The 25,004-nt window shown below is 56.7% G+C and overlaps 1 protein-coding gene and 1 pseudogene across 1 annotated transcript; both read right to left on the bottom strand.

Moving 5' to 3' along the window:
• Positions 1-2,909: 2,909 nt before the first annotated feature.
• LOC129064965 (C-type lectin domain family 4 member G-like) lies at positions 2,910-5,594 on the bottom strand. The gene is made up of 9 exons (XM_054566234.1): positions 5,513-5,594; positions 5,104-5,205; positions 4,684-4,737; positions 4,476-4,538; positions 4,247-4,351; positions 3,841-3,930; positions 3,548-3,696; positions 3,313-3,428; positions 2,910-3,048 (listed from the first exon to the last, which is right to left on the bottom strand). Exons 1-9 carry the CDS (start codon positions 5,565-5,567, stop codon positions 2,910-2,912), a joined length of 873 nt encoding a protein of 290 aa, XP_054422209.1. The 5' UTR covers positions 5,568-5,594.
• A 4,192-nt stretch (positions 5,595-9,786) lies between these two features.
• On the bottom strand, positions 9,787-24,204 carry LOC129064977 (ubiquitin-conjugating enzyme E2 N-like; annotated as a pseudogene).
• Positions 24,205-25,004: the final 800 nt, after the last annotated feature.

Raw genomic sequence — 25,004 nt, 5'->3', positions numbered from 1 at the left:
GATTGATCTTTGTCCCTGGCTCTTGGCAAGGGGCATCTAAACCTCTGGGGTTTCCCAAGCGCTAGGAGTGTCTTTCATCTTCGTGGGGACGCGTTGGCTCTTGCCTGAGTTTGTATCGAAGAGCCGGCTCAGGGTGGGGGCTGATCATGCCAGAAAGACCAACCACGAGGGGAGGGGCACTCAGCCAGCCCCCCCTCCAGGGAGGGCGGCGGCTGGAGATGCCGAGCAGGCCCCTGAGCAAGGGTTCACCCATCACAGCTCCCTAATGAAAGCCAAAAACACTCTGGACACCAATGCTCACAGGGCCTCCTAGCCGGCGGGCGCACGGAAGGGCCCTGGGAAGCTGGGAGAGAGCCCGGGGGGCCCTGCGTGGGGGCCCTCGCGGCCCTCGCCCGTGGGCCCTTCCTTCGGCTGGTCTGCGTTTGTGTTCTTTGTAACACCCCTGTAAACACAGGGCTTGCCTGAGTTCTGAGCCATTCCGACAAACCCTGGAACGAGAGGGGGTTGTGAGAGCCTCTGAATCTGTATCGCTCGGTCAGAAGCAGCGGGTCGCACGTGTGGGTGGCTTGGAGAACCCCGAACTCGCAGTTAGGGCAGTCCTGTTAGGGACGGAGCCCTTGATCTGTGCGCGGCGTCTGCACTAACGTGCCTCATTGCAGCGCCACAGGGAATCGCCCTGGGTTTTCCGCGTGGACCTTCAGGTGCGGCCGCCAGCGTCCTTACAGGAGGGAGGCGGAGGGGGGCGGGCCCAGAGGGGGAGGCCCCGTGGCAGCGGAGGCGGGGTGCTGCGCTTTTGGCTTTGAGACGGAAGAAGGGGACGCGGTCCAGGGAATGGACGGGTTGCTGCGATAGAAGCTGGAAGACAGGGAAGCAGACTCTCCCACGGAGCTTCCGGAGGGAGCCGGTCCTGGTGACTCTGGATTTCAGCTCAGCGAAACTAATTGTGGGCTTCTGTACTGGACAGAATGTGTGCTGTCTTTTTTTTTAAGTTATTTTTTAAAAGAATGCGTTTATGAATTTTAAGAGAGCGGGAAGGGGGGAGGAAGAGAGAGAAACATCAATGTGTGCTTGCCTCTCACGAGTCCCCTGCTGGGGACTCGGCCAGAAACCCAGGCACGTGCCCTGACTGGAGACCGAGCCGGCGACACTTTGGTCCGCAGGCTGACACTCAATCCACTGAGCCACACCAACCAGGGCTTTTTAAAATTCCTTACCTGGGAACATGTTTATTGGTTTTAGACAGAGAGCGGGAAACATCAACGTGAGAGAGAAACATCGACCCATTGCCTCCAGTACCTGCCCTGGCCGAGGAACACACCTACAGCCCAGGCATGTGTCCTGACCAGGGACTGAACCCAGAACTTGCAGGCAGACGGGATGACGCTCCAACCGGCTGCGCCACCGGCCAGGCCCCCAGCGTGTGCTGTCTTAAGCCAGCAGCGGCGGTCATTTGCTATGGCAACCCTAACGAACACATCCACCCCCGCAAGCTGACCGTCTGAGGACCTGTCAGTCTGGCCGACGGGTCACCAGGCATGCGCTCTGTCCAGGGCTCGGACAGCTCCCGAGCCTGCCTGCGCCCCGGTCTGAGCGGCGGCTGCAGAGGGCGCTGCTCGGAGCCGCTGGGCAGGGCAGTGGGCGGTCCTCTGTGCCCTGCTCAACCGGCGCCCTCAGGGCCGGGCATCCGGGGGCTGCAGCAGCTCTGGTTTCGGACTCAGTTCTCACCCCTGAGTGAGACCTGACTCCGCCGGAAATTTCGGGGAGCCCCTGGCCCCAGGACCGGGGCGGGAAACTTTGGGAGTGCAGAGTGAATCCAGATCAAAGGCCCCCAGCTGATGAGGCCAGGCTCTGTGGCCCCCGTGCCCCATCAGTGGGCGCAGCCCTACTTCACAGCTTCCCACACTGCCCCTGCGCCCCTCCCTCCCAGCTCCACGTGCTGAAATCCCGTTGTTCCTCGAAAGTCCATCTTCTCTGGGATGTATCTCCCGACCGTGTCACCCAGCGGCCACAGACGCTCAGTGCCCGAGACCGCAGCAGCCCCTCTCACAGCCGCCTCAGGGCCTGGTCTCAGGCCGCCTGAAGTCGCCACAATGCAGTGACAGTCTCTTCCAGAAAAGGGGCCACCACTCTGGTGTCTCAGCACAGCCTCTCTCCCCGAGGACACAGTTGGCCCCTTCGGAAGCAGCTGGCATCTCTCCGTGGAGCACTCCTCCCTGGAGTCACTGGTCCCGCTGTCCCTGGGCCCCGCGGGCCCAGAACGAGACAGCCGGGCAGAGGTGGGGGCCAGGACAGGGCCGGCCTCACTGGTGTGTGCCGGGCGCCCACAGCCCTCCTGGCCCCTCGCAGGCCCCTCGCTGGGTTTCGGGGCATCCTAGAGCCTTGAGGTCAGGCAGAGAAGTTGGGGGCACTCGCAGGAATCACGTCAGAGCCTCTGGCATAAAGCTCAGAAGAGCTTGCACAGCCGGGAGCCAGATTCCTATCCCAAACGTGTGTTGGTGCGGCCTTGGGCTTCGGGGGTCCGGAAGGGCAAGGGGGTCGCAGAACCCCTATCTTTGAGGCCTCCCAGTCTGGGGGGAAAGGCGGGAAAACCAAACAGCTTGTACTCTGAGCCATTTGACCTTGGCTAGAGAGGGACGTGGCGTCAGATCACAGGGCCCAGGAGCCAGCATTTTGGAACAGGAGGAGGTGAACCCCGCTCCGCGAGGGAGGGGAGTAGTTGGAGTGGAGGTTCCATAGCGCAGGCACTGGGCCCGGCTGAGCGGGGCCGTTTCTCCTCAGTGGTGGTGGGAGGGAGAAGAAAAGACACACAGGAGTCCGCGGGCGGAATGGCCAGGGGGGCAAGTGCTGGGGGCAGGTGCTGGGGCCGGGGCGCAGGCGGCAGTGCGCCTGCCCATGGCCCTCGGGGGGGCTCAGCAGCTGAGCCTCTTCTCGCAGATCCAGCTGTCCCTCTCACTGTCACACGGGGCGTCGTTCCATAACCCGGTGCGGAGCATCATGATGCAGTCCTCGCGCCCCATCGAATCATTGGGCTCGCCCACGTTCCAGTGGCTGCAGGGGTGTGGCGCGGATGGGGCTCAGGGTTGGGCTGAGGACCGCCCTGAGGTCCAGCCTGTCCTTGCCTGAAACTAACCTCGTCGCCCTGACAGTCTAACTTAAGCGAGCACCTGGGATATCACTCTATAAAGCCCAGAATTTGTCCCTCAGCCAGTTCCTGGTGGCTAGCTTGCCCATCCCTAAGGGGTCCCTGAGATCTGTCCAAGGGACTTACCCTTAGGGGCTGACCTGTCCCTTTCCCCACGTCCCTTTTCTCACCTGAAGCTGAGCGGGACTCCGTCCACCCACTGATAGCCCTGGATCTTGCTCGCGCGGCGCACGGCCCTCAGGCCCAGCCAGTAACCGCGGCCTCGCGTGTTACGAGCGAGGAAGCCCTAGGTGGAAGGTGGAGTGAGGTCACCGCTGGCGCAGTCGGTGCGTCCACACTTCCCGGGCCGCGACCGCTCCGGCGAGCTCCTCCTCCCGCTTGCGAACCCACTGCCCAGGTCTGCACCTGCTCCTCCAGGTTCCCGACAATCACCAGGTGCGCACCCGCGCCCGCGCAGTTTTGCTGCGCCTCTTCCCATCGGGCCCGCTGCACCGAGAAAAGGTAGCAGGAACCCTGGAAGGGCAGCCACGACGCGGGGCACTGCTCGCAGGACTCTGTGGGGAGGCAAAGGCCAACGAAGTAGACGGCTCCCAGGCGGAGCCGACGGAGGGCGGTGGGGGCCGCAGGGGCAGAGCCATGGAAAGGGCGCGCAGGGCCCACTTACCCCCCTGCGCTCTCCCCCGCCCTGTCCGACTCACCGTTTCCGAGGCGGACGGCCTCCAACGCCCGGAACAGCTCACTGCGGATGTCCTCGCGGTCCCTTCCCGCTTGAGCCAAGCTCTGGGTCACTGCGAGGTGAGAGGAGTCCAGGTTACGTGTACGGGGGTCAGGGACAGGCGTAGGGTTGAGATCAGGTAAGGGGCAGGATCGGTGTCCGTGGTCAGTGTTACGGTCCAGAATAATCAAGGTCGAGGTCCGTTAATGCTGGGAGGGTCCCGTGGGGATGGGGTTAAGAGGTGTAGTCAAGGGGCGGAGTGCGGGGCTCAGGGTGAGGATGGGGCGCGATCGGGGTTAGAGGTCAGGATCGCAAAGGTCAGGATGTAAATCACGGGTCCGGGGACTGGTTTGGTGAGGGATCGGGTCGTGGCGGCGTCCCGCCCTCACCGCGCTCGCTCAGTTCTTGCAAGGCGCTCTCCTGCTGGATCAGCTTCACCTGCGCCTGGGCGAGCTCCGTGCGCGCGGTCTTCAGCTGCGTCTGCGAGCTCCCGCCTAGGAGGGGCGGGGGTGCGGCCGTACGTCTGCGACCGCCCTCCGCCGCCGCCACAGGCCCCGCCCCCAGCCCACAAGACCCGCCCGAGCCCGCAGGCCCCGCCTCCCAGCCCGCAAGTCTCACAGCAGCTCTTGCAGTCTCCGAGCTCTTCCTTCAAGGCGCCCAGCACCACCGCCTGCTTCGAGGCTGGAACGACCCCGCCCGACCCACACATGCCAGGTCACCCGCGGGGACTCGTGGGACGCCCTTCCCCATTCCGGGGCCAGCTCCGGATGCCCTGCGGTACCCGCCCACCTACTCACAAACCCAGCAGCCCCTGGTCTGCACGCACCGTTTGCTGTCAGCAGGTCCTGTTGCCCGAGCAACTCCCCGTGCTGCGAGGAGGCTGTGGAGAGAGGCTCCTGCAGGCGCGGCCCCGGCACTCGGGAACTCTGCCCTCCCCCGAGGGGTATGGGGACCCCAGTCTTGGCACGCACGGAAGGAGCGGGCAGGGGTACAGCGCACATGATGCGCCCATGCGCCGAGGGGAGACAGGCACACGGGGCCAGGCGCACACATTCATGCACACACAGGCACACTCGTGTGCGTGCACACAGCTCGAAGATGCACACGCGCTGTTCACACGGGTTCACCCTCAACCCCAGGCTGGGGTCCGGGACCCGGCTGGGCGCCCTGGGGCGGAGGGAAGAACTATGCTGGAAGTCGGGGGGCGGGGTGGGACACAACGTCCCGATGGTACATGGTCACTCACCCTTGGAAAGTAGGACACTCAGGATGAGGACCCACAGGACTGTGGTGACCAGGAGAGCCAGGGCCAGGAAGGGGAGTCGCCGCCCCCAGCGTCCGCAGTGCCCTTGGGTGACGACAGACTCTGGGTCCCCCCTGTACCAGGGCAGTCCTGGCTCCCTGGGCCCTGAGGACGGTGGCCTGGACGCGTGGGTCCCGGGACACTAGGGTTCCAAGAGGCCAAGGGACTTGCCTATGGTCACAGCCCTTCAGTGACAGAGCTGAAATTTGGACCTATGTCCACTTGCCCCTGAGCCTGTGGGGTCTCTCCTGTGCCCACGAATTGCTCCCTCTGCAGGCTGTTCTCCTCCCTTCCCCCATCCAAGCCCAACTCAGAGGGACCCACGGGGCCCAGCGAGGCGGCCCACTCATACCTCCGGGGACCTCGAGGAGCCCGCCGTCCCACCCGCTGCGCCCGGCAGTGTCCATGGCGAGCAGGCTCCCAGGCCTGGACACTGATATAAATATAGCCCCTCCCTCACCCCGCCCACCCCACTTCCTTCCTTTCCCTGTCCTGCTGTGTAAATTCCCGGTACCAAGGACCCACTGGCCAATCACAGGGTTCGCTGGCCCTTTCTGGGCTGAGCTGGGGCAGCGTGAGGTGGGGTAGGGAAGTGGGAGAGCGGGGAGGTGTGCGGGTGCGGGGAGCGATGTGTGGGGAGAGATGTGCAGCGCCCGGGAGTCTGCGCTGCAGTGGCGGGGGCCCGTGGGCAGGCGAGTGGGGGCGGGCTGGCTCAGCACCCACCGCCCCGGGCTGGCCGCGGCAGCCCCATCTCCAGGCCGGGGCCGGGAGCTGTACCTGGGAGCTAGGTCCCCATCTCTTACAGGTCCGAGTCTGGGATCCCCCTCCCAAGAGGGTCAGGCTGAACCTGTCCAAACGCCAGCCCCTCTGCCAGGGCCCCTGAGAGAGCCCCGGCTGGCCGGGACCCCCGGTCCGGCTCGGCTGCCCCCCTCCACTGGCCCACAGGTGAGTGCCGGGGCCCGAGCCTTAACCCAGCCCAGAGGACACAGGTCAGCTCTGCTTCTGGGCTTCGGTCTTGAGGGGTTGGGCGGAGGGTGTATGTGCGTAGCGTCTCGACGCCTCCGGTTTCTCCTCTGTGCAAGGGGGCACAGTGACCAGTGACGGGGGCCTCCCTCCAAGGGATGCTGGGAAGAGGGGATGGGACCGCGCATCTGCAGCGCTGGCACAACCCTCCGGCGGAAAGCCCGCTGCGCGCGTTCATTCACCCTTTCAACAATCACTGAACACCCCCGGGTGCCAGGCTTCGATCTCGGAACTGGGCGTCGTCTGACGGTGGCGCGGAGCTGCGACTGCACCGTGGCGGGAAGTGCCCTTCAGGCCGCGGATCGGAGCGGGCAGCAGCGGAGCGTGGAACAGAGTGCGCTGCAGGGGATTGGCCGGCGGCAGGATCGGGCGGAGCAGAACAGCGGCCCCGCGGCCTGTGCAGGTGACCCCACCACCGGACCCTGGCGCTGTGCTTGTGACAGCGTGAGTGAGGTCGCAATGACGACAGCACGTGGGGGGACGAAGAAGGCGGCTGGCGCCAAGGGCCCCACCTCCTGGTGGCCTTGTGATGGACGCCTGTTGCAATGGATACTACCACCGGTTCACATTTATCTCGCTTGTCACGCCGTTCTGACCGTTAACGACAGAATATTTATGTCTACATTTTAAGGAACACAGAGTCATCAACTAGGAGGCTTGAACTGCCTACTAAAGTCACTGAGGTTGGTCCTGCGCAAAGCCTAGAAAGGCCGGGAAACCCGGGCAGCGACGGAAGGGTTCCGCTCCCGCCTGCATCTGCGGGCCAGCGCCCCGCAGGGCCCAGGAGGGCCGGCGCCCTCCTTGCAGCGAACGTTCCCCGACGGCGGGAGAGTCAGTGACTAACGGCCCTAACGGAGAAGGAAGGTGTATGGATGGTGGTTCTTACCCCGGGCGATTCTGCACCCCGCCCCCAGGGGACACTGGGCGAGTCGGGAGACATTTGTGGTTCCCACAAGTTGGGGGTGAGTTGGGGGTGGCGCCTAGTGGGTGGAGACCGAGGATGCTGCTCAACACGGGCCCGGCACTGAAGGCGGGAACCCTGAGGCCTGTGGCAGGGAACGTCCAGTAGGACAAGGGGCTGGGGGAGCTGGTCTTGAGGGGGGTGTCAGGAAGTGGGACGAGCGGGGCAGGCCTGGCTGAGGGGGTCGAGTGTCAGTGGCTGCAGCGGAGCGCTGCCTGCATCCCCGCTCTGGTGCCCGCCCCGCAAGCCGCTCAGCAGCCTTAGGTAGGGACGGGGGGATCCGCATCTCCTCCAACTTGGACTTGATGCCTGTTCTCCTGCCTTGTTCCAGGAGGAATGAGACACACACACGCCACCAAATCAACTAAAGGGAGGAGAGAATTTATTCTAAAAAGGCAGGCAAAGGGGAACTGAGAGGGTCAGGAAGGGACCGTGAAGCTAGAAGCCCCGGCCGGCGGGGGCGCGAAGTGCGGAGGAGGTGCCGGCCTGCGCCCAGCGCGGACGCTCTGCGCGGCGGCGGGACTCGGCCCGACGCCTGGGGCGGGGCCGCGGACGGCTTCCCGAGGCCTGTGCCCGAGCCGCTGGGCGCACCAAGGCCTCCCCGCGCTTTCCCCGCGGACAGGGGCGGCCCCCCACACCTGGGCCGCGGTAGGCGGCTTCGCCCACGGCCCGTCCCCGCGCGCTGTCCGGTAAGGCGGGTCCCCCTCCCTCGGAGGGAATGGCCGTCCGCACTGCTGGCTCCGAGCGCGCCTCACGGGAGCGGTGCGTTCCGGGAGAGGGGTTCGAGGCCGCGGCAGGAGCCGCGGGAGCGAGGGGTCCAGCCGAGGATTCTGCGGTGCCCGGTCGGCCCGCGCGCGCCTCCCGGGGTCTCCGCCGGGGTCATGAGCTGAGGGGAAATGGCCGTTTCAGCACAGTGTGTGGGTGTGGGTGTGTGTGTGGGGGGGGTGTCTGTCCCACAGAGACTCAGGAGACGTGGGGAGGCCGCCCCTGAGCCCGGTGGCACCCCCAGGGAGGCCATGGACCCTCTGGGTGCGCAGCTTCTGCACCTTAACCGTTTCTTCCGTCTCCGCGCCCTTGCGGTACAGGCGCGAGCGGATGGTGGGACAGTTAAGAAACCCTCCTCGTGCCCGTCACCACTGATCTGCTTCCTGTCATTAGATCAGTTTGCTTTTCCACTCAGCAGCATCACTCATAGTTCTTCCCTTCTCGTCGCCGAGGAGAACCGTGCTGCGTGGGGACACCAGCTGGACCGTGCAGCCACCCGCGGGTGGGCACCGGGGCTGCGTGCGGCCTGCGGCTCCTGGGCCTCGGGACCTCCGCGTGCGGCCTCCGCGTGCGGCCTCCGCGTGGACGCGTGGCCCCCTCGGCCTGCGTGCGGCCCCGCAGCCCCTCAGTGGCCGCGGCCGCTCCCGCGACCTCGGGCCCCGCGGCCGGAAGCCGCACGTCTGGAAAGCTCAACTTCTGGAAGAATATCTGGTTAGAAATGACTTCTCAGTCAAACTACCAAGAAGGCAACAAAAGAGTGACGAATGAATTAGAACACGGTTTTGAAACTTCTCTCCTGGCTCGGGCCCGGCCGGCGAGGAGCCGGTCCCTCGGCCGCGGGCGCCCCGGCGCGCCCTGAGCCCCGTTTCCCACGCCGCGGCCGCCGCTCCCCGCGCACCCCCCCCCCCCCCCCACCGCCCCGGGCTCTGCTGCAGCCCGCCCGCTGCGAGTCTTCCTCTCCAAGCAGGTTTTACGTGTCCCCTCCGCGCTCTCAGGTTGGAAGGCATGGTGCTGCTTACTGGCCACGGGCCCCACGGCCTGGCGGCGGTCCCGGGGGCGCGGGCCCCACGGTCTCCGGAGGGTCAGGAAGCCTCTCCCTGCGCCTCCGCTGCCATTGGGAAGTGGGAATGGTGTCAGCGGTGGTTCCTCCCTCAATGCGCTGCGATGAACTTACACCAGTTATTACATAGAAAAGCTCTTGAACACTGCTTGTGTTTGCTACTTTTCTTCAACAAGCTCACCTTTTATTTAAGAAATCCCCACCCGGCTGGCGTGTTCAGTTGACTGGACCATTGTCCTGTAGACGGAAAGGCTGAGGGTTTGCTTTCGGGGCAGAGCGCACATCCAGGCCGGGAGTGGCCCCGGGTCGCCCAGGCGCATTTGAGAAGGCAACAAATGGACGTTGCCCTCTCTCAGCCCCCCCCCCCCCCCCCCCCACCCCCCTGCCCAAAAGCAATAAAACATGTCCTCAGGTGAGGGTAAAAGAACATCCCTACCGTCCCTTCTTTTGGCTTATTTGTGCTTTCTAAAACTAATTTTTCAAGTGAGATCCGTAATTCCTTCATTTTCCAGCTCGTCCTCTATCGCCCTCCCCGTTCTCTCTTGTACTTCTTATCCCCCTACTTATTTTTTTAAAGCCTTTGTACGTCTTTCAGAGAATTGCCCTCTGCGGCCTCTCCGCGGGCCTCGCTGGCACGCCTCTGCGACCTGACCCGCTCTCTGCACCCCCCGCAGACCGTCGGAGCCCCTCTCGGGCCTTTGTTCGGGGGCGGGCAGTTGGGCTTCTTTCTTACTAACTTACAGACGTGCCGCATGTGTTGCAGACACAGAGGCAACCAGCATGTCTCCGGTCGGGGCTGGCCCTCCCTCCGCCCTCCTCATGATGCTTCGGATTGCTCATCGACGAGCTCGCGCATCTGGGGGGCGTGCACCCTGACACAGGCTGCAGTCAGCCCGTTGCCCAGGCAGTGGCAGGTCTCCATCTCAGCGACCTGGGGTCCCGAGAAGCAGAAGGCGTTTGGGGTTCATGACAATGCGGCCGTCATGCACATGGCACACACGCAGCCGTGTCAGTGTGTGCGCTGAATGAAGGACACGGCTGCCGCACGTCTACTGTGCGGGGAGAGGGAGAGGGAGGGGACGTGATGGGCCAGCAGCGCTCGAAGAGGAGCGCAGGGCTGAGAAAGGGCACCCCGCAAAATGGGGGTGTCCTGCCGCTCATCCTAGGGTCCTCTCGTCCCGTGACACAGACCCGTCTTGCCTTCGTCACCAGAGGTGGAGGTCGAGTCAACAGGCACTGCCCGCTGACTTAGCAGCAGGGTCGGCCGGAGGGGCAGGACGTTCTGGGGGGCACACCCTCCTCCTGGGGTCCTTGAGGACAGCTGTGCGCAGGAAGGGTGAGGGCGCAGCGGGAGGAAGCAGAGAACTGCAGGGACTGCAGTCTCATCAGAATGTGTTCTCGGGAAAGGTTGGACATGGCATGGGCTTATCAGCCCTTATGGAGGAGAAAGAATGAATGTGCTTGGGCACCGCGTGGAGTGGGGGGCGGGGGGTTCAGGGAGAGGGAGGGTGGGAAGCGGGCCGTCAAGGACGTGTGCAGTGTTGACAGAAAATGGAGGGTCTACCAGGCAGAGGGCATGGCCGAAGCAAAGGCAAAGAGGCGGGAAGATGCGTCTCTGCCATGTATCTTCAATACCTGGAGCTGGAGCTGCGTTGTGTGTGGGGGTGGGGCGGGGAGGCAATGTCAAGCCTGGTGAGGGAACCAGTAAGCTGCCTGCCCCCGTCGCCTGCCCAGAATTTGCTTCAGGGGAAATGAAAGGGGAAGTGCGGTCCCAGGCACGAGACTGGCCAGTAGGCCCCTGAACTCTAGCCATGACCCGTAAGAGGAGAGGGAGACCGAGTTTGTGTGGTGGGGGGCAGAAGAGTGGGGAACACGTGACCAAGGATTTGAAGACGATGCGATGCGTCCAGGAAGCACGGAGGACTAGGAGGACCCTCGGAAGCATCTAACTCAGCCTGGAAAAATCTGAGAGGGCTTCCTGCAGGAGGTGATGCCTGGAGAAGTAGGGTTATAGAGAGATAGAGTTGTTTTCTTGTGGTAAGATACACAAGACATGGGTGATGAAAGGGTTTTCCCAGCAGGATATTAACACATGTAGATGTTGCGGGGGACAGGCTTTGGCGAAGCTGAGATGAACTCATGGGCAGCAGTCAGGGGCCGGGGTGTCAACGGGGGCCAGATTATGCCAGGTCGTGAGGAGCGGGGACAAGGGGTTTGGACTCATGCGGGAAGAAGGCCAAAGTCACAGGATTTAGCCCTGAGCCCAAGGCCGGTCGAGCATTTCCATGCTCTCCTGAGACAGGGTCTTGCTGCTGCCTGGGAACCCAGGTCAGCGCAGAGAGTGCTGCTCCTGGGGTGTTGCTGTTAATTTCGGCTTTGCTTTTTCAGTATGAAAAAAAGTTATGCCTGCAGAAAGCTTTGCAGAGAAAAAGCCTGCGAAAACCCACGTCCTCCACTTAGCTTCCTCAAGTTTGACATCTTCACGTGTGTCGGGTCCTTTTGAAGTGGGCGAGTCGGTCCTTGGAGGTTGAACACACAATACAACACACAGACGACGTGCTATGGAGCTGTACACCTGAAGCCTACATAGTTTTATTAACCAAAGTCCCCCCCAATAAATTCAATGAAAAGAAAAAAGTAAATAAATCCCAACAGGTAATGGAAGTCCTGTGTGCCCCTTCATGGTCCGATTTCTTTCCACCCTTCGTCCCCCGAGGAAACCACCCTCCAAACCTGACCTTTATCACACTAAAACGTGCTGTAACTACAAATGCATCTGTTACCGAACAAATGGACCCGTGGGGGGGCGGCGGGGTGGGCAGCGCCCAGGTGCAGTTACCGAAACAGCGAACCCCCTTTTCCCGGGGTCCCTCGGTTGTAGGTCCTTTGACCGCCGTCCTGAAGTGTGGCTCTGAATGGCACAGTTTGGTGAAAAGGAAAGGAACTATTTATTCAAAAGTATACAGGTTTGATTAATGGCTAAATGTTGCTGTTAAATCTCAAAATCCCCTCAAAACAATCACCAGCACGCACACCGTCCTGCCTTCCCCCCTTTGGCCAGTCAGGCCAGTCAGGCCGGTCGGGGTGCCGTCATCAGAAGAGAAAGAGCAGAGTCCGGGGCTCGGCTGGGCAGGCCTCTCGCGGGTCTCAGCACCAGCCACTGCGTCGCCGCGAACTCCAGCTCTTCATCTGTAGCCATGCGGCACCTTCTCCTGGCCCGCTAGCAAGGGTCCTTTCTCCCCTCTTTCTTCCTCTTTCTTCACACTGCTCCCCAGAGTCTGCGTCCCTTTGTCTCTCCCGCAGGCCCCTGTCTCTGCTCTTCCTCCCCCAGTTACATTCTGCCTTAAGTCTTTTAAACCTTCCTGATAAGCCTTGGTCATACGCAGAATAACCCTCTTTGCGTAGGAGGAGTGAAGCTATCCTGATACTGACATGCAAACTGACTCTCAATGGCCCTGCTCAAGGCTCCCATCCCTCCTGGCGGCCCGCCCTGGGGTGGGGAGAATATATTTTTCTCGAACACCTCAATCTCCAGACCCCATCGCAAATACCCCCTGGGTGGGGGGGTGCCTGGATGTGCCCCGTTACAAATCCATCTGGACAGTGTACTGGGGTGATGTGCGTACCCGGAAGCTTTAGACAAACGGTACCACGTGGCCCACATCCTTCCACGATTTGCTTTTGTTCCCTCCACGGTATCTACGAGATAGTCTATTCAACATTCATTCTTCATTTGAGCAGAGATAAGCACAAGAAAACAAGTGCTTAGTAAACAAAAACCAGGATAAAACTTCCTTAATTTGATAAGCGGTCAATTCCAGGAACCCGCAGAAATGTCTGATTTACTAGTGAATTTCTGAGAACCAGTTTTGGTAAAAGTAAGGACGAAGTAAAGATGCCCATCTTGCTAGTTTGCCAGCACAGTAAGAACATAAAAAGAAATAGGAGCTCTAAACACCGCAAAGGACGTGTCAGCATTTTGAAGCCCCGATCGCCTCTCTCGGAAAGTCCTAGAGACTCAACTTTTGGACTCGCCAGTGGACGCAGCAAGATCGGCCCCCTGGCCACAAACGCCCGCGAGCGAGAGGAGGAACAACTCCGCCTCCCAGCAGAAGAAAACCTTGGAAAATTAAAGAATACTTGTCTCGAGAACACGGGTAAAACCATACACCTTACCTAAGTCCTGAACAAATAAATCAAGACACAACGGGAGCTCACCAGATGAACACTCGGTGCTTGAAAGAGTTTAATTCTTCCCCAATTAGCTTCTAAATTCAAAGCCATCCCAATAAAGACCCTAAGGAGATGTCTGGTAGAGTTGTTTCGTCGTGCTAAAATACACAAGACATAACATTTGCCATCTTAACCATTTTCAAGTACATTTTATTGATTATGCTCTTACAGTTGTCCCGCTTTCCCCCCCCTTTGCCCCCCCTCCACCCGGTACCCCCTTCCCTCCAGCAACCCCCCCTTAGTTCATGTCCGTGGGCCGTGCCTGTAAGTCCTTTGGCTTCCCCACTTCTTATGCTATTCTCAGCCTCCCCCCGTCTATTTTGTACCTGCCATGTACGCTTCTTATTCCCTGCGCCTTTCCCCCCGTTCGCCCCCTTCACGCTCCCAGCTGATAACCCTCCATGTGGTCTCCAGTTCTGTGATTCTCTTCCTGTTCTGGTCGCTTGCTGGGTTGTTTGGTTTGTTTTAGATTCAGGTGTTGATAGTGGTGAATTTGTTGCCTTTATAATGTTCATGGTTTCGATCTTCTTTTTCCTAAAAAGTCCCTTTACCATTTCATGTAATAATGGCTTGGTGGTGATGAACTCCTTTAGTTTTACCTTGTCTGGGAAGCGCTTTGTCTGCCTATCCATTCTAAACGATAGCTTCGCTGGGCAGGGTAATCGAGGTGGTAGGTCCTTGCCTTTCATGACTTCGAGTACTTCTTGCCAGCCCCTCCTCACCTGCAAAGTTTCTTTTGAGATCAGCTGACAGTCTTATGGGAGCTCCTTTGTAGGGAACTCTGCTTTTCTCTTGCCGCTTTAAGATTCTCTCTTTGTCTTTAGCCTTTGGCGTTGTGATTATGATGTGCCTTGGTGTGGTCCTCTTTGGGCCCAACTTGTTTGGGGTTCTGTGCGTCCTGGGCTTGTGTTCTATTTCCTTTGCCAAATTAGGGGAGTTTTCTTTCATTATTTTTTCAAATAGGTTTTCAATTTCTTACTCTTCCGCTTGTCTGCCCCTCCCACCTGCCTGGACGGACGTGGCTTCTCTGAATCCTCGGTTGTCGGACTTCCGTGCCGCTCGACCGTGCGACGTTGCTGGGTGTTGTTTCTTCAGAGGCCTGGTTGCGCTCCTTCCTGCGGCTGTGCGAGGGGGCGCAGCGCGGGCGCCTTCGCCCCCACCCTGACAGGAGCCCATCCGAACCACTTTTCGCGCCCCTTTCAGGGGCCTCAACAGATCAAGGGCGCCCCCGCCGCCCTCCACCGGAACGTTCCCACCCCCAGACCGAAGCTCTGTCCCCATCTCCCCCCGTCCCACGCTCCTAGAAACCACCATTCTTTCTGCCCCTGTGAATTCGACCATCGTAATGTACCTCATGTAAGTGGAATCCTAAATAGGTTTTTTGAATCTCTTTCGAACTGTTTAGTTGGGAACAATTTTAGATTTACAAGTGAATGGCAGCGATAGCAGAGAGAGTCGCTTGGACCCTTTACTCCGCGTCCTCTGATGTTAACATCTTATGTTACTGCCATACACGTGTCGGTGGAGCAAATCGGTATTGCCACGACACTGGTAAGTGAACTACCGGCTCCTCGCGGACGGCATGCTTTCCTGACTAGAGTCCTTTTGCTGTTTCAGGTTTGCAGGCAGCGTACCACTCATATTAAGGCTTGGATTCATATGCTGGGGCCGCCTTAAAGAAAGACCGGAGCCTGGGTGGCTTTACCCGCAGAATAGCAGGGACTCACGTCCTGGAGGCTGGCAGCAGGGGATCAAGGTGTTGGCAGGTCTCGTTTTTCTGGGGGCCTCCCTCTTTGGTTTTTAGATAGGTGTGTCCTCCCTGTGTCCTCACACGGCCCCCTACCCCTGAGCACGTCTGTGTCTTCATCTCCTCTTCCTGTGAGGGCAGCAGGCAGGCGGAGTAGGGTCCATTCTAATGACCGACCTCCTTCAGCCCAATCGTGTGTGAAACGGCCACGATGTTCATGGACACTTACACTCTGAGGTGCTGGCAGTTAGAGCTTCAGCACAGGAATGGGGTGGGGGCACATCATCCCACAACGGCCATTCTGTCACCTCATCTCCCCAGACTCTGACCAGATCCTGGTCTTTCCTTGCCTTTCGTGATTTTGACAGTTTTGAAGACCCGTTGTCAGACTCTCTGCTGGATGGTCCTGTATTGATTTTCTCCTGCTGATTTCTTATAATTAGACTGTATTGTGGATACGGGGGAAGAACACAACAGAGGAGAAATGCCCCAGTCATCACGTCGTGTGGACGGAGAGAGCATGTGATGGCCACATGGTGTCCACTGACGACGTGGCAAAGGTTAACCCTGGCTAAGAGAACGTCTTCCCGGCATCGACACCATCAAGCCGCGGTCTTCCCCTCTGCCCCCCCACTGTGTCGTGTGGTCTCGGTGGGGTTAATACCGCCCCCAAAGGGGAAGAAGTCTCAGGTGTTTCCTTGACTTTGGAAAACTCAGCTCTACCCAACAGGATCCCATTCCTTAAGGTTTAATATGGGAGGATGATTAGGGAAAATGTTTTTGGAGGTCACTTGGTTAGGGATGAAGATGAGAAAAGGAGAAAAGGTTAAGGTACTCAGGTCTACTCCAATGAATTGGGTCACTATGTCACCCCAGTAAGGAGAGAAGTCCCTTCTCTGAAGGACAGCACAATAAAAATGTGAGAGCATTCGACAAAACCAGCCAGGTAATTAGTGAATATTTTGGGAGGGTACCTTGAGGCTACACATACGTTCCATCCCTCTCATTATAGTTACACCTGTGCATTTCCACCATTCCTTCCACACTGGAATCATTCTAGGAGGAAAACCAGATCAATTATTTAAATATTTAAATAGACTTGATGTTTGCAAGTGGTTTTAGATTCCTAGCGAAGTTGCACAGAAAGGAGAGGGAGTCCCCATGTCCCTCTGGCCCCCACAGGCACAGACTCCGCCATCACCAACATCCCCACCAGGGCGGCAGCTTGGTCACAGCTGGTTAAGCCACGCTGCTGCGTCGTTGCCATCCAGGGTCCGCGGCTTCCACGAGGCCCCCTCCTGCCAGTGTGTGCTCTGTGGGTTGGGCTCACGTGTCATGAGCTGCAGCCACCATTGTCGCACCACACGGAGTGGTTTCTCCGTCCTAAAAACTCTGTGCCCTGCGTCTTCACAAATAGATCGTAAAACATCCTGTTCAAGGATGGCCAAGGGGATTTTAAAAAGAGCTTGACAAGTGGACGATTTGGAATATGGCAGAGGCTACATCTAGGGAGGAGCACATTTTGGACTCAAGAGGATGAGAAGGGAGGGACCTTTAGTTTTCACCCTATAAATTGATATATTTTAGTTATGTGCATGGATTACTCATTCAAAGACATTTAAGCCATGATAATTTTTAAAAAATCATCTTAACACATTGCATAAGAATAGCCAAGGACATTTTCTTTATTTTTTTTTATTGATTGTTTTAGAGAGAGAGAGAAACGTCGATTGCTGTTCCACTTACTTATGCACCATTGGTTGGTTCCTGTGTGTGCCCTGACCGCAGAGGGAACCTGCAACCTTGGCAAATGGGGATGATGCTCCAAGCAACTGAGCTACGCAGCCAGGGCCACCCAAGGACATTGCGGTAGACAAGGCAAATGCTTAGCAACTCCACCTGGACTTCCCCAGGAGCAGAGCCTGAGAGAATGACCTGGGTGCCAGTGGCTTTTGTCTAAGAGGTGACCCCAAGAAGCACCAGCGGAGCAGTGAGGGCGGGTCAGGGAGAGGAGGCCCCCGTGCGCAGAGTGCGGGTGGCTGGTGTAGGCCGCTGGGGCACGCTCATTAAGGGCCTCGGGGACGTGGTCTAGACTACGCCTCCGAGTTACCCTGCTGGTGGCAGGTCGCACTTCCTGGGAAGCCCACTCTGCGTGAGACGGAGGTTAGCCTGCAGGTTGTTTATTGTGATACTGTGATTTATGACAGGAACATGCATTTGGTCTTCACCCTGCTGCTGACATAGAGCTCCTAAGACCCTGGACTTTTCCAAAGCACTGAGAGCGCAGAAGGTGTCTTTTGTTATGGTAATGAGGCCGCTTTGGGAGGCTAAGGACAGGGGCTGGCAGACAGCGGAACCAGCCACCAGCCACATGTGTTCGGTCACACCCTTAAACACAGGGAGGGGAAAGACCACCAATAGCCAGCGAGTTAATCCATCAGGACTACAAAATGAAGCCCCCCTTAAAACTCAAAAGAACAGGGTTTGAAGAGCTTCCAGGCTGAAAACAGGTGGAAATTTGGGGAGAGTGGTGTGCTCAGGGGGGGTGCAAAGTTCACACCCTTTGCCATGCCTTACCCTACCCATCTCTCCATTTGGCTGTTCTTGAGTTGTATATTTTTAGTATAAATTGGCGATTTAGTAAGAGAAGTGTTTTCCTGAGTTCAGTGAACCGCTGGAACAAATTCATCAGACCTGAGGGGAGTCATTGGAGCCGCTGACCCACAGCCAGTTGGTCAGAAGCCCATTGACAGCCTGGACTTGCGACTGGTTTCTTAAAAGCCGGGGAAGTCTTGAAGCACTGAGCCCTTAACCTGTGGGACCTGATGTTGTCTCCTGGTAGGCATATCAGATTTGAGCTGAACTGCAGGAAACAAAGCTGGTGCCAGAAAACTGCCTACATGTGTGAGGAGACACTAGTACCTCACCCGCATTGAATCTGAGTTCAGATCCAGCACCTGTGGAAGGGAAGGAACATCTGTGCAATTTTTTTACACCAAGCAATTCTCCAACTCTGACACAATCTCCCTGGACATAGCTCAGACCTCACAGGTTAAAGGGCTCAGTCCCACAAGACTGACCCCACATCAGATGGCCAATGCACGTGGAGCGCCCAGGCTATGCGCACTTCTGCCTGGCGGACTCCAAATGTGGGGGTTCCCATGACTCCCTCTCAGCTTTTGCAATTTGTTAGAATGGTTTGTAAAACTCAGAAAGACACATTGTTTACATTTACTGGTTGATTATAAATGATACATCTCTGGGCCTGCCAAGTGGAAGAGATGCCTCCAGTGAGGTACAGGAGAGGAGGGGATGCATGAAGCTGCTGTTCACTCTTTATGCTGAAGCCCCCCAGCACCTTGATGGGTTCACCCACCCAGTCTTACCGGGCTCTTATAGGGCTCAATGTCGACTCCCACCTCCCCCGTTTAGTAGCTGGGGCTGAAGGTTTCAACCCTCTATTCACACATCTGGTCTCTTTGGTGCCCAGCTGCATCCTGAGGCTCTCTAGGGGTCTCCTAAGTCAGCTCACTAGCATAAACTCAAGTGTGGTCCAAGGGGTTTGTTATGAATAACAAAAGGCACCCGTATCACTCAGCAGGTTCCAAGAGTTTTAGGGGTCCTGTGCTGGGAACCTGGGACAGGGACCGAACCTCTCTGTTACCCCGCCGCAGGAAGGAGGTGGGCACCGGCAGGTCTGTCCGCAGCCTCGCCTGGCTCCACCAGCAGCTCTGAAACCAGACTCGTCCCCAGGTTGGGCTGACGTGGGCAAACCTTTGTTCCCCTGTGCAGTGTGAGCTGTGCCAGGAAGGGCCAGGACCTCGGGCGAAGTGGCTCTGCAGCTGAGTCTGTTCCCGCAGGGCTGGCTGCTGAAGCCCGGCTGTCGACAGCGCCCCCACCCCCGGCCACTGGGGCAAGGTGTCCTTCCTTGAAGGGGGAGCTGGGTGGCCTGTCCCAGCGTCCACCACAACAGTTTCTTTTTGGCTCAGAGGCTGTGGTTCTGGGCACTCTAGAGTTAGCTGGGGTGCCTACATGCCAGCTCCCACAGTCATTGGTTGACTAGGGTCATTAGCTTCTTGGTGCACCCAGCTTTCAGGATGACCTCCAGCAAGAAGGTCCTCTGTCAGGGGGCCAGACAATGGCAGAATAACGTTGAGGGGATGGAAGGAGGGGTGGATGTGAGAAAACCCCAGGGGCCACGACAGCGACACAGGGCGACCCAGGCCGTGGGTTCCCGTCAAGGAAGAGAGTGGGTCCGTGGGACACATGACCCCGAAGGCACCCCACCCCTGGTTGTCTCGTGCAGCTCTGTGGAAAAACCAAATTCAGCGGAGTCAATCTGAGGGTTCAATCGGCTTTGTTGAACGATTCATGGATCAGGCAACATCTTGTCTAGCAAGTGGGAAGGAGCTCTGCAGGGCTGGACAAATGGAAGGCCTTTATAGGCAGAAGGAGGGTGGGACAAGGATGTTAAAAGAGTGGGTTATTTTGGGCCAGGTCACTCTCCCTTAGGGGAGGGCACAGGGTCTTCTCAGGCAGATGACTTCGTTAGTGCTGCCTGGGAAATTCCAGGCCCACTGCTTAAAGGTCGCATTCCTGGGAGGGGCTGAACCTGCAATTAAGTCTTGATTAGCGGGCAGGGGACTTAGCACAAGTGACTCCATTTTGAGCATGTTGCTGCTTTTTCTTCTTTTTCTTTCTTCTTCTCCTCTCCTCTTTGTCCTCCTCCTCCTTCCCCTTCCTCTGCCTCCCCTCCCCTACTTTTTCTCCTCCTCCTTCTCTTCTTCTTCCTCTTCTTGTTCCTGTTTTTCTAAAAGCTCCAAGGAGCAGGGTGCCCAGAACTACAACCTGAGCCCAGAGGAAACTTGAGGCATCAGAGGAAGGACAGGGATAGAGCCCCGAAGCTTTTATCAAGATCGCAACCCCCCAACCAGAAGACGGGGTGGGGGCATAGGCTGAGGTGGGTTCTGCGCACCCAGCATGGGGGGCCCTGGGGCTTCAGGGGTCGAGGGCAGAAACCAGCCCTCAGTCACTGGAGCAGGGAGCCGTTGGTGTATTGCAGATCCAGGATTTCCTGGTGTCACATTGGGAGCCATTCCGGTGATCCATCCCGAATTCCACTCAACCCTCCTCCCCACTCCGCCGGGTTCGCCTCCATTCCAGGGCTTCATGAAGCTGCCCGTTGCACCCAGACGGAGAGCCCCGTCCCGCTGTGTTAACCACGTTTCTGGGTTCTGGAAACCCGACGCGTTCCCACCTGCCAGCCTGCGTTCGCCAGGCACACCTTGTTCTGGGCAGCCCAGTCATGTGCGGGAGCCGCCTTGCCTTGGCCTCCTGCCTAACCTTGCTCCCCGCCCTCCCCTCCCCGTGCCACTCGCCCAGACCCTGGCATTTCAGCAGGAGCCTCCCCTGCGCTTGCTTTTCAAATACGAGCCAACCAGCCCAGAGCCCACTCCCCCGACTGCCTCCTTCAGAAAGGGTTCTCACCCAGGGCCGCTAGGCCCTTGCCCCAATCATCCCAAGGCCGGGTGCCGGCCAAGGCCCTCCCTACACCCCGGGGCAAGCTGAGGCCAGCCGCGCCGGCCAGCCGCAGGCCCGCTTACCCTGCCTTGCCCACTCCCTCCCCGGAAAACCACACGACGCCTCTTCCACAGCCCCTTCTCCCGTGCCCCCTGACAGGCCTGGGCGCTGCCCCGTGTGCCCCTCGCCATGGGACATGTGTCCCTTCTCTTGGAGCCTGTGACTACAACAAACGCTCTTTTCTCTTTTAAAAAATATTTTTAGGTATATTTTATTGATTATTCTATACAGTTGTCCCATTTTTTCTCCCTTTTATTCCCCCCCGCCTTGCACCCCGCTTCCGGCAGCACTCCGCCCCCTTAGTTCATGTCCATGGGTCGTTCTTATAAGTTCTTGGTCCTCCATTTCCTATCCTATTCTTAACACCCCCCCATCTATTTCGTACCAGCCAGTTATGCTTCTTACTCCCTGACCCTTTTCCCCATTCTCTTCCCTCCCTCTCCCCACTGATCACCCTCCGTGGGGTCTCCATTTCTGTGGTTCTGTTCTCGTTCTAGTTGTTTGCTTAGTTTTTGTTTTGTTTTAGGTTCAGTTGTTAATAGTTGTGAGTTTCCTGTCATTTTACCGTTCATAGTTTTGATCTTCTTATTCTTAGATAAATCTCTTTAACATTTCATATAATAAGGGCTTGGTGATGATGAACCCCTTTAACTTGACCTTGTCTGGGAAGCACTTTATCTGCCCTTCCATTCTAAACGATAGCTTGGCTGGACAGAGTACTCTTGGATGTAGAGCCTTGCCTTTTATGACTTTGAATACTTCTTGCCAGCCCCTTCTTGCCTGCAAGTTTTCTTTCTTTCTTTTTTTGAATAACAATATTTACTAAAAGATAGGATTTACAGAAGTTTCCAGACAAGCCATACAAAATAGTCACAAGCTTTTTCTTGAAGGGAGGATTCTACATTTGACAGCAAAGTCACAATGTTATTAATGAGAGGTGTAATATTTATTTAATGATCCCATTTTTGTTCAAACAATCAAGCCTGTCCATCTACAGTGTCTAAATAAAGTTAGACTTAGCTAGAGAGTATGTTCTAAAGAACTGGTTAGCTGCTTTTAACCAATGCAATTAAATCACCATAAAAAGGAGGAAAGGAGCCCATAAAGTTAAAACTACTTCCCCCCTCAAAAAAATAAAATAAAGAAAAACACCCATACTCCTGCAGCTAAGCCTGACACCTGCCTTCATTCATAGTGCTTTATGCTTAAATCGTGATGGGGAAATGAATAAAAGCAGAGAGGGGCCACTGCTTTTAAACGTTTCACAACAATCCAGATAATACTTCTAGCCTCTGCTTATGCTTTATAACAGTGAATCAGGACAAGACATAGATTTGCTAACATGCATTTAATCACCAAAGGACTAAAGATGTTGGGCTTTTATTCTGTAATGTTTCTAAGACTGTGTCCATTAAATGCAAACGAAAAAGGAGTAAGTCTCGGCAGAGCAGGAGAAGTGATGTGCACTTGATCAGACTGATTGAAATATTATCCATGGCGCATACCCTAGTCCATGCTCCCGCTGCTTCTATGGCTTGGGCTTCGCTGGTCTTCCGCTGCTCCGCTACAGCATCTGCTGATGGGCCGTCGGGGTTGGGAGCACTTCACGGAGCCTGGATCGACAGCAGAACTGTGCGCATCTGCAGTGCTGGGGACCACTTATCTTTCACAATATCTAAACGTATTCTTCCCAACTTGTCTACATTAGGATGATAAATTTTGGTCATGAAACGCACTTTAGGTGCTGCCATCAGGGATTTTTCTGGAAGAAATAGTTCAAGTTTACAAGTCCCTCTGTCAAAGGGGGAGCCCTGGGGGCCAGCAGTGGCCCCGTGAAGATAGCGGGCGTCGCTCTCACCGGGCTCTGCCTCAATGCCGGGGGCGGGCTCTGCCGGCAAGTGCTGCGTTTCCTTGGTGATCCTGCGGGCAGCCTGGCTGTCTTGTCAGATCTCAAGTGTGGCCTCCAGTCTCTGCAAGGTTTCTTTTGAGAAATCAGCTGATAGTCTTAAGGGAACTCTTTTGTTGGTAACTGTCTCCTTTTCTCTTGCTGCTTTTAAGATTTTCTCCTTATCTTTGATCTTGGGTAATGTAATATGATGTGCCTTGGGGTGTGCTTCCTTGGGTCCAACTTCTCTGGGACTCTCTGAGCTTCCTGGATCTCCTGGAAGTCTATTTCCTTGGCCAGACTGGGGAAGTTCTCCTTTGTTATTTTTTCAAATAAGTTTTCAATTTCTTGTTCTTCCCCTTCTCCTTCCAGCACCCCTATGATTTGGATGTTGGAAGGTTTAAAGTTGTCCCAGAGGCTCCTAAGGCTCTCTTCATTTTTTTTTGAATTCTTGTTTCTTCATTCTGTTCCAGTTGAATGTCTATTTCTTCCTTCCGTTCCAAATTGTTGATTTGAATCCCAGTTTCCTTCCATTCACTGTTGGTTCCCTGTAAATTTTTCTTTAATTCACTTTCCATAGCCTTCACTTTTTCCTCTATTTTGCGACCATACTCAACCAACTCAGTAAGCATCCTGATTACCAGTATTTTGAACTGTGTGTCTGATAGGTTGGCTATCTGTTCATTGCTTAGTTCCATTTTTGGAGTTTCTGTTCTTTTGGAGGATCTGTTCTTTCACTTGGGCCATATTTCTTTGTCTCAGCACAGCAGTTACATTGTGAGGGGCGGAGCCTTAGGTATTCGTGGTGGTGGGGCAGCCCACGTTGGGGCTGTGTTGTGGCCCCGTGTGTGGGGGAGGGGTCCAAGAGAGAACAATGCCATTTGCTCAGCTCTCCACAGTCTTTCAGTCACTTCCCCCGCTACCCACAAGCCAACTGGGCCTTTCCGGTGCTGATTCCAGGGTGGGTGGGTTTGTGTACATTCTAGAATCCTGTGGGTCTCTCCAAGGAACTCTTCCGTGAGACTGGGAGTTTCTCCCACCACCTTAACCCCCACAGTTTTTTACAGCCAGGGGTGTTGAGACTTTTTTCCCACGCTGGAACCCCGGGTTGCACAGTCTGTCTCACGCCCCAGTTGTTCTTTCCGGCTTTTCTGCATGCAACTGTGGGAGCACCCGGCCCTCCAGCTGCAGCCTTGCCGTGTGTCCTCTCCGCCCGGCCGCCTGGCCCCGCCCCTCCATGGGTCTGGATGAACGTTTCTTCTTTAACTCCTTGGTCGTCGGACTTCCATACAGTTCAGTATCTGGCAGTTCTGATTGTTTTTTGTTTTTAAATTTGTTGTTGTCCTTATTTTGGTTGTGTGAAGAGGCAAAGTGTATCTACCTGTGCCTCCATCTTGGCCAAAAGTGCATTGAATTGATTCAACAAACCATCTTTTTGATGGCAATCTTATCCGCAAACTCTATTACACCTCAGGTAGTCTTCTACATATACTATATCTTAAAACACCCACCCAGGCTATAGATTCTTCCTGCACCTCTGATGGTGGAATTTGGGGCACCTGCCATCCTATGGAGGCAGGAGACCACTTTCCTCAACTCAGTACAAATCCCAGACTCTTAAGCCTAGGAGATCAGGGAGTGGGGGAGGCTCCTCAGGTAAAGATCATGTTATCATCCACCTTGGCTGACGGAGTGTCGTCTTCACCTGAGACCTACCTGAGCAAGGGGAGGGAATGGGTGCTGTCCATCCAGTGCCACTTGCCTTTGTATTTCAGGCCTGACAGCCCCATCCAGGTGAAGTCAGCAACTGGAGGAAGTCAGCAACTGGAGGAAGTTCTGGTAGGTGAGGAGAAGTTGGGAGGGAGCTTATTCCTCCGCCTTTGGGGTGCAGCAGCCCCCCAATCTCTTGGGAAGTTCTTTCGGTCTGATCTTCTGCCTTCTAGCTGACCAGGCCCTGAGCCCCCAAGTGTGCTCAGAGTGTCTGAGTCTCTCTCCTATCCTGCAAGCACACCTGTCTGACTTACAGACATACATGCACAACTGGTCTGCCACTCACACACACTTGGTGACACTACTTGAGGATGTGTTTGACGTGTGCTGAGTATGTCTGCCTGGTTTACTCATGTGTGGGTTTAATGTGTTGGAACCACTTGAACCCGTTCATGAGAGCCAATCACACGCATTTCTTTTAAGCTCCTCATTGAATGACATCATGTTGAGAGTTTGAAATGAGACACAGTGAGAATTTATACCAGAAGAATTGGCAAAGGCCACAAATCAGGATTCCCCTCTCAGAGAGCTAATTTTAAAACATTTGCCAGCAGACCACTGGAGTCTACTTACATTTCATATGTTCCCCAAAACACACATGTTCAGATCTTGTTTACATGTCATTGCAAAGTGCCCGGGGCCTCTCATTTATATTCTCCCCCTCACCACCTTTCCAAGTGGAGTGAACAGCCTCTCTCCCAGAACCCCCTCTCTGACCCCCAGGCCAGGGTCAGACGGGTGCCCCAGGCCCGCTGCGGCCCCACACTAGGGCAGGCGTGCCTGCTCCTGGCAGGCAGCCACTGAACCGTGTCCGCTCTGC

Source organism: Pteronotus mesoamericanus, unplaced genomic scaffold, assembly GCF_021234165.1.
Source record: "Pteronotus mesoamericanus isolate MK-2021 breed Mesoamerican mustached bat unplaced genomic scaffold, CSHL_Meso_final contig_171, whole genome shotgun sequence".
Lineage (NCBI taxonomy): Eukaryota > Metazoa > Chordata > Mammalia > Chiroptera > Mormoopidae > Pteronotus > Pteronotus mesoamericanus.
The sequence above is the reverse complement of the archived record's forward strand: the minus strand, read 5'-3'. Positions and strand labels throughout refer to the sequence as shown.